At 39.7% G+C, this 8,948-nt stretch overlaps 1 protein-coding gene across 2 annotated transcripts; it reads left to right on the top strand.

Annotated features, from left to right (window-relative positions):
- Positions 1–1,021: 1,021 nt before the first annotated feature.
- On the top strand, positions 1,022–4,134 carry caap1 (caspase activity and apoptosis inhibitor 1). Of its 2 annotated transcripts, none has more exons than XM_071902871.2 (6): positions 1,022–1,182; positions 1,751–1,942; positions 2,805–2,889; positions 2,994–3,051; positions 3,162–3,229; positions 3,352–4,134. In XM_071902871.2, the coding sequence occupies exons 1-6, from the start codon at positions 1,078–1,080 to the stop codon at positions 3,849–3,851; spliced, it is 1,008 nt and encodes a 335-aa protein (XP_071758972.1). In that variant the 5' UTR covers positions 1,022–1,077; the 3' UTR covers positions 3,852–4,134. The 2 variants fall into 2 exon arrangements, with proteins under 2 accessions (XP_071758972.1, XP_071758965.1); XM_071902864.2 differs by having other exon boundaries at positions 1,748–1,942.
- Positions 4,135–8,948: the final 4,814 nt, after the last annotated feature.

The following is an 8,948-nucleotide window of genomic DNA, read 5'->3' as shown; positions in this document are numbered from 1 at the left end:
AGGTTTTGCTGTAACAAATGTCTGCTATATATGTTTGGGTTTTTTTCTTCAAATCTGGATGAAGTGGAGCGGATGGATACTGGGAGATGGCAAGTCCGCCCGAATTACAGGAAGAGGACTTGTGATTGACTGTGTCACCAGACATCAGAGCAAGCTTTGAAGTTTAAAATGATCATGGGATATAGTTTGAATGTATTTCCACTTCTATCAAGACTTAAGAGCTCCAGAGAGAGGTCGCAGGGAGGGCACCTCTTTCAGGTTCAGTGAAAATACAGTTTGTGCAGTTAAGAGACACGTTGATCTATAGCATCAATCGCTGAATATGAGTCTGTGTTGCTGTGCCTTCAGGGAGATTATTTGTCAGTTACAATGTCAGACCGTAGGCTATACTCACCAATTTATTGCATCAGTTGACTTGTACATGGGCACACGACACTACCCCCACTGCAATGCTCATTTAGTGAGCAATGGAAGTAAAGTCTACTAGTCTGAGAGGTAATACACTTTGCTTGGAAAATTTTAGATATTAATCTTGCTGCAGAAAAATTCCAGTTCATAGTTTTTACAGCAGTTTGGACCAAATTTATGTTTCAATTATTTGTTTATTCGTTTTGACTCGCTTGTTTGTGTTTTATCCTGTGGAGGGCAGTGACACGCCTTAATGAGTGCGGTCTGCAGTCAATTTAAATGAAGAAGACAGCGTTTGAGAGTAGTTTTGGACTCACTTTTGGATGATTGGAGCCGCAAGGTAAGCCCAACTTGACACGAAAACATGATGAGCCAACAGCTGAAGATGGTTGATGGTGCTCCTTTACTACGAGAGAGGTGGGTAAGAGATATCTGAGGAAAGACCAGTAATACTGTATTAGTACCGTCGACTGGTACACACACTCCAAAAGAAGAAAGGACAACACATCAGCTCAATAGGTGGCGGTACAAAAAAAAGTTAAGCTGGTTGGAAAAGTCACCGAACAAGAAGAAGTTGTCGCTTGTTAATGACGTAATTGTGCCGCGACGTACACAACTTTAGCTTGCGAGCGGTTTACAGAGAAGGATTGGCGTATCTAGCTTGGAAAAATGCTGAAAAAGAAATCTAATAGCACGGAAAAGAAAAGAAAACACTCGCAATCTGAAGAACGGCACGACAACAGAAAACGCAGAAGCACTGAATCCAGCGTGGAGGTGAGATACTCTGTATATCAGGCTAGCCATGTTGCTAGCTTGTTGTTTTGATAGCCAAGGAAGTGTTGATGATTGTTAGTGTCGTTAATGGTAACGTAGTGATAACCTGATGTTTCTGCATTTTACCGGTGAAAACTGATTATGGCTTTGGTGAACCCCGACTGGGTACTCTGCTAGACGTTTATATTCATATTTTCGACAGCAGACTTTGCTAGTATTTTGCTGTGTGCAAATCTCTAAATCGTGATAATGGATAGGTACACTTCTCCCTATTTCTGCTACAGCTAAACACCAACAAAAGATTTCATTAAGATTCATTTAGGACTGTTTCAGAACTTTTAATGCCTTTTAGAATCAAATATAAGACCAGTTTCTTTTAAAAGCAGCACACCAAGAAACAACAACATTTTTGAGACCTCTAAAACTGAATTTAAGATTTTAAACGCTACATTGGCATTGACATTGGCATTCAAGACCTTATAAGGCCTTGAGTTTACTTGGTATGATTAGACCTCTTCAAGACCCCCAGACGCCGTGTCTCAACAACTCCTTGGCTCCCTAAAAGCAGGACTCCAAGGATGAGCTAGCCGACCCCGAGCTGGACAGGATTGGCAGTGACATCGAGGAAGGAGGACTGGACCTGAGCGTGCCGTTCCAGCCCATCAGCGCCTATGTCAGTGACAGGCGGGAGATGCTGGAGCAGTGTTTCCATGTGCTGGGGGAGAAGAAGCTGCAGAAGATGCTGCCTGATGAGCTGAAGGTAATGTGTGAGCGTGCATGATGACACAACCGTCTATGTGTGGACATGGTTCCTACACTGTTGCAATTGCACAAATAAGTATGGAAAAATATTGTTATTGGGTCCTGGTACACAGTGACTACATGGTATGTAGTTTTAGTTAGGTATATATTGAATTATAAAGGCTAAATGGAAGTGGCAGTTTTGAATAAGATGTCCTCAGTATTGTAGAAAGGTTTTTAAGCTTTACAAACAAATAGTGAATAGCATTTGTTGAATAAATAATGATGTAGGATTGGCATGTCCAGCCTGATAAATGAGTTTCTTTGCACGACAGTTGAAAAGAGGCTTTGGACATTCTGAAATATTGTCATGTGGTTTTATGGACATTTGTTTGTGTATTATAATATTGGCAAGTACATTTATTCGTTGTTGTCTTCCGACAGTATGAAATATGGGCGACGTTAGCTCATACCAAAGAACAATAACGACTTGGGCAATAGTAATAATTTCTTAAACACTTTTTCCATCTTCTCGTAGATGAGTTTTATGGCGTAGTTGTATATTCAATAAGCTTGTTTTTCACTTCAACCCAGCTGATGGAAACACACCTGCATTTTACTTTTTTGTGACATCTAAGCAGTTTGCTTAAAATTTATCTATAGCTATAAAATGTTATTGAACAGTGACCAAAATCTTGTGATCCACTCTAGAAAGAGTATAGTATTTTGAAATAGAAAATTAATATAGACTTATGTGTAGGATAGAAAGTTAGGGCCACAGGCTTTTGCTATTTGCTTAAAAGACTATCAAAGCAACTTGCAGTCAAAGAGACTTTCAACTTGGCAAGTAAAGTACTTTCTAAACATATTATCCTTCACAGGGTTGTAGTTCAGAGGAAATCAAGAAGCTGTGTTGGGAGCAACTGGAGCAGATCTCACAGATAAATCTTCTTCAGATCCTGGGAGGTAAGAGGTTCACAGTTACTATCTGGACTGTCTGCACTTGAAACAATCCAATATTTTAAACAAGACATTTCTGTTCAGTCAAAACCGTTTCTTATTGTATCTAGGGGAGGAGCTGACATCTGGAAATGACAATGAAAACCCAGAAGTGACCTTGGAAAGCCAGTGAGTAGATCAGTTTGCTAACTTAGTTACTTAAAGCACAGTTTCAGAAGGAACTGGAGTGTGTCCATACTGTCATATCCTCATACATTTGTTCCATTTTTTCCATCAAGGCAAGACAATATCGTGGACTCTACATCTTCCCTCAAAGAAAGTGCTAAAACAGAGGACCCTAAGCAAGGTAATTAATACATGGCTGGTGAACTAACTATTTTCAAAAGGAACACGCTCCGGGCATTTAATCAAAGACTTCAAAGATTACATTTTCATATTTAAAATGTCTTGGTGTAATTTTCTTTACAGAGGGCGGTGGCTCGGGCGAGGAGAGCGACGTCCTAAGCATCAACGCAGACACTTATGATAGTGACATCGAGGGGCCCAAAGAGGAGCAGGCTGCTAAAACCGAAGATGCCGTAGTGAAAGTAGCGGCCAGTAGTGGGGAATGCACTGACCCAGCTGCTGACCCAGCTGCAAAACCAGCAAATACAGAGTTACCTGTGGACAGCCAACCAGTGGAAGCAAAGAAAGACATCCAAAAGGACATAGACAAAAGCGTGAGTGAGATTTTAGCGTTCTCATCCACTTCAAGCAAAGAGGAGGCTAAAGAACAGAGGGCGTCACCACAGTCCGCGGCTGTAGGTTTACCTGTTCAAGGTGGACCGGTCTCAAGTCTGGCACCAGTGATATGCCAGCCTTCAGTCCAGCAGCTGGAGCTTCTAGAGCTGGAAATGAGAGCCAGGGCCATCAAGGCTCTAATGAAAGCCAGTGACGGGAAAAAGCCCCCTGGAGAGAAAAAAGTTTAAAAGACTTGTTTTACATCTCACTTTCACTTTAAATACTTTAATTTACAGTTGGAGAACTTATTTTTTGGTTGAATGATGCATTTATAATTGTACAGCATGAATATGGTTGATTTGTTTGTTTTTTAACTCTGACTTTTTGTTCTCTGAATGTAAAATTCAGAACATTTTGTGTTATAAGTCCATATTGGAACGCTGTAACAGAAGTAAATAGAAATGATTAATTACTGAAGATCACTAAATGCTGTATAAATCTGAAATACAGAATTAAACACATCAAGGCCTTTTCTACCCTGGCTGAATGAATATATTTGGAGGTTTTGGTCTTTTGTAATGGGTGAAAAGAATGTCAATGCCTAATGTATTTCCCTCTCTGCTCACTAGATGGCAATGTTACTCCGCCGTGATTTGTGTCCCGAGGAGGGCCAGAGAGTTTATTTGTTGCTCGCATTACAGTCAAATTTGTCAAGAGCAGCATGACAGTCAAGTTTTCTGTGTAATGATGTAATTTCAGAGTTAAACATTTTTCAGTCAGGAATCACTCATATAAGTTTAACCAGTTATTGCGTTAAAATGGTACTGCAATTAGACCGGGCGGTATTGGTTCTTTAATGGTGGAGGTTCGCCTTAAATCCAAGTTACGGGGAATGAGAATTTCGAATGTCAGTAGACTCACTGTGCCTATGATGTGTATGTTGTGTACTGTCGGACCAATCTTTGCTAGCCAATCTAGGTGGGACCAGCTGTCCACTGCCATATTATATGGAGAGACTATTACTTGTTCCATGGTGGCGCTTGGGCACCTGTTTGACATGTCAGGTTCACCTATGCATAAGATACAATTTTTTCCACAGCACAACCCCATCAGACTGGCTAAGGTTCGCTCTTTTGCGTGTAACACAAGTAAAAAAAAAAATTCAACAATAAGCAAAAAGAACTGCACATTTTGTTAAGAGGGGAACTGATGACATTGATGAGTAAAACCTGCTTGGCAGAGGAAACCAACAAAAAGGTTTCCTTGGCCCTACAGACGGAATACAGAGAAAACCCCACAATGAAATACATTTGAGGTAATTGGACTGGCTGTCCTCACCTATAGATCAAGTAAAAGACCTGCCAATTTCATCCACTAGAGTAGCTTTTAAATTAATTTCTGCTTCCTCTACCTCTCTGCAGTGACTAGAATTAATAGCATCCTCTCACCTAATGTTTTAGCATTTTTGCTGTAATTTATTCTGAAGCGGCTTTGTTCTGGTAAACTGTAAGGTTGCAGTGTGTGCAATTACATGCAGATGTGTAGCAAAACACCCCTCTACCCCCCACCCCTAGGGAGACAATGAAATGTACGATAAGCAGCCAAATGCCTCCTGGGTATTTGCATTTAAAAGGGTTTTTTTGGGTGGGGGGGGGTTAAACGCATCATACTATATGCATTTATGAGCAGGTATCTTTTTATTCATTGATGATTTCAAGGGGAAAATGTCCACTTTAGTAAAAAGGGATACAAAGAGACTGAAGTGCTCATAGTGTCTGTGATTGATGAGTATTTGTCGGTGTCATTTCCCCACATTAGAATGTGAGTTATTATTTGGGATGAGCAGATAAATGGCTCGACAATCAGAACTTGAAACGAGGAGGCTGAGAAATGGGATGGATGGAGATGAGGTGACGGCGTTTAGGTGAGGGAGTACTTGAGATGGTAGCTGAATCCCTGCCTGAATTCAAATGTCTTGTTGAATACCGAGCTTTAGCTCAGGAGGCTTACAGCTTTGAGTCATGAGCGTACCTGCTCTTGTGGATCCAGGTTTAAATATTCAGGTGTGATGCTCCCATGAATGGTGGAATGAAGGCCAAAGACAAGGCAATGCAAAAGGTTCTGGTGCCAACCGGTTCATGGGCTTAATAGCCACAACTATTATTCTCCTCAGTATTCTGACAAATACCTCCAAACAGCCGAGTGACACCCATTATAGAGACATTTTCAGCAGAAAAATATTTTATGGTGGTTTCATTTCTCATTTCTGTGTTTAGTCTATTGTAAGTACTATGGTCTCTCTAAGAGATTCTAGAAATGGTGTTTATGGTAGAAATAGCCTATTTTATTTCAGGGAGGATACATTGTGTAAAAGTCTTACAAATATTTGCAATCAGATTTAAAGCTGAGACAAGAAAATAATTTAAGAAGTTCTTCCTTACAAAATTGAGCACATTGTGTCTGTCTTGTAGCAAAACTGAAATCAGATCCTATAATGCATTTTAAGGACTTGATATGCTAGATGGGCTCTACGTCATAGTATAACATGCAGTTCATTAATGGGCGGCAAGAAATGCTGCATGGTTCTCAAGGTTGCAATCAAATGGTTTCCCTATAAGACAGTTCCACCTAGCAAATTTCCAGAAGACCAGAAGTGATTGGGTATTAAACACCAGAAGTGATCGGGTATTTTCTGTCATGGGTCCCGAGATCCTGAAAATATAAGACTTAGTCGAATGTGATTTCATTTTGTTTATATACATTTGTTTCATATTTTTTTGTAACTTTGTCAAGAACATTAATAGTAGAAGTAGCAGGAGCAGTAACAGTAATAGTAGTACAATAGTAGTAAAAGTAGATACAGTAGTGGTGTGTGTGTGTGTGTGTGTGTGTGTGTGTGTGTGAAAATGGTATCCTGTCAGTACAATATAATATCCAGATGGTGTTGTTTGTACCGCCACCAGAGGAAAACACAGGTATTTAAAGACATACAGTAGATGTAACTTTTTAAAAGAGCACATCATGTTTACACGAGTAATGTCATTTTTCTTCAGATCTTCTCCTCTGTCGAGTCTCTGTTCTTTTCTGCAGCAAGAAATTAAATTGAACTAACAGCACATGCTGACAGGCAATAAATAACTTAGCACCTCTGTGTGACTAAATGAATTGATTTCCCAGAGCAATGATTCACCGGGCACATTTCATTTTCATCAAGTTTCAAACTGCATCTGCAAAGTATAGGGAAAAATGTTTAATGTTAGATGAGTATATCTAAGTGTTTGTTTTAATTAAATGTCCAATTCTTCTTCTGATAGTGCTAATTACTGTTGCGTTGCCAATAATCATGATTGCAATCTTAAGGGAAACATATACAATCTAGTAATAGTGATTATAACTGACATATAACTTGTAAATGACCCTGAGCACAATTTTCTGGACTAGATGTAGTATGCATATTTTAATGATGACTCACTGTTGATATATCAGTCCTGAAAAAGGGAGTCTTCTGTTCTCTGTGGAATCTTTTGTCTGTGAATAGAGAAGAATGACTAATGTATTATTTTCATCACAGGTGTGGTGCACATCTGTTCGCAATTCACTTCATTTGCGTCTATAAATGCTCTGCTTCTTTCTCCAAGAGGTATAAGCTTGGCAGAGCCCTTTTTTTTTTTTTTTTTTGAAAAGTATGAAGTAGGTGGGTTATTATAAGTTTGGCACTATTTAAAACGGAAGAGCTACATTTTTTAGTCACACACCAAAATCCCTGAAAAACTCGATTTTAACATTTGATATTCCGCTCCAGCGTAGTATCTGCATTTTGAGAAATTCCTCCCCTCCTCTGGCTCCTCTGACATCTGACTTTCAGATTCCCTCCATGCTCTCTCTCTCTCTCTCTCCGCATGGGTTTTTTCCCCCCAAAACTCCAGGGTCTGTATTCAAATGGTGCATTAATACCATCAAACACCCATTGAAATTCTGGCGAGTAGACCGGCAAGCCAATAAAGCAAAATGCTTTTGACGGATATGGAGAGACATCAGGCAGGATGGATGACCTCGCACAATCAAACCGGCATAATCAAATGAAATATCACAATATTACATCAAAGCCAACTCCCTCTACGACAGCAACTGCAACAAGATCAACAAGCGCGGTCCTGAGGGAATCGGTGCTTTCTTGGAGAACTCACAAATTTTGCTGATGACGGCCTACACATATTTTGACTTTCTAATGTAGTAGGTTTAATATAAACCTGTGAGCTTGTGTAGTTTTCAGTTGTTAATCTTGGATCAGTAGATATCCACGATTGTTCCCCGCTGAAATGAGAAAGCAGATTCCAACCCTAATCTGCAATGTTACAAAGACGTAGCTCTACTTTGAGATTCGAGTGTGATAGCACTCAAGATAATTATCTGAGGATCAGAATATATTTTCTTTTTCAACATTGATAACACTAACCTAATTGAAGCTGATTTGAGTATAATAACTAAAGGAAGCGAGAAGTTTCAGATCAAAATAAAATATTCATCATTTTTAAAAGTCTGCACCACCCACAACATGGTTGCTGGTATGGAAGTAAAACTTAAAAGAATATTATTGAAGTAATAAGTTAGCTGTGTAAGCGTTCATGTTTGAAACATTGAGCAATGGACATAAGCTGTTTTTTTCCTCAGTGGATGTGTGGTGTTTGGGAATGAAACCCTTCATGCATTCACAGTCTCACCTCCCATTCATTGCTTGTTAACTACTAGAGTGAATTGTTTATTTGCACAAATGTGGACTGAATGTTCCCATGACATGTAAGTGACGTGAATTTGCAATTTGAATGGCATTCCCCTGCAATTTCCCCACAGGGATCAATAAAGTTTCATATAAATCTAAAACCACACCACAGCTTAGCTTTAAAAGCAAAAACTTCACCCAGACAAGGCTCCAAATTTGCAAAACCTGCACATCCTTTCCTTTAACCTTTCTAGGTTTTCACATTTCTGGGGCGCTAACATATGTTGACATTGACATTTATTGAACTTTCACAAGTGAACGTTACTCTTGGTGGCACTGAACATAAAGGCTTCTAAAGAGCTGGAAATTTGAAAAATCAACTCTAAAACCATTCGATATCCAGTTTTTTTGAACCAATCATGCTTTCTGGGAAGCTAAACTTAAACAGCTGCATGGTTATGGCCCCAGCTGTCCCACGAACAGCACCAGACCACCAAAGTGTCCCCCAGACGGATGATAGATCACAGTATATGGCCCTGGTATCTCGCACTTTTATGATGGTGAGTGAAGACTACCTCTTTGTGCTGGGGTTGGAAGACATTGAACTGTCAAATCCTGGTGGGTT

Source organism: Centroberyx gerrardi, chromosome 23 (genome assembly GCF_048128805.1).
Source record: "Centroberyx gerrardi isolate f3 chromosome 23, fCenGer3.hap1.cur.20231027, whole genome shotgun sequence".
NCBI lineage: Eukaryota > Metazoa > Chordata > Actinopteri > Beryciformes > Berycidae > Centroberyx > Centroberyx gerrardi.
The sequence above is the reverse complement of the archived record's forward strand: the minus strand, read 5'-3'. Positions and strand labels throughout refer to the sequence as shown.

What these genes read in the sequence shown, in the direction of transcription:
- caap1 (XM_071902864.2), top strand. Translation starts at nt 1,078, where the DNA reads ATGCTGAAAAAGAAATCTAATAGCACGGAAAAGAAAAGAAAACACTCG. An exon ending in GCACTGAATCCAGCGTGGAG is followed by an intron (nt 1,183 to 1,747) that starts GTGAGATACTCT and finishes GCTCCCTAAAAG; the next exon opens with CAGGACTCCAAGGATGAGCT. An exon ending in TGCTGCCTGATGAGCTGAAG is followed by an intron (nt 1,943 to 2,804) that starts GTAATGTGTGAG and finishes TATCCTTCACAG; the next exon opens with GGTTGTAGTTCAGAGGAAAT.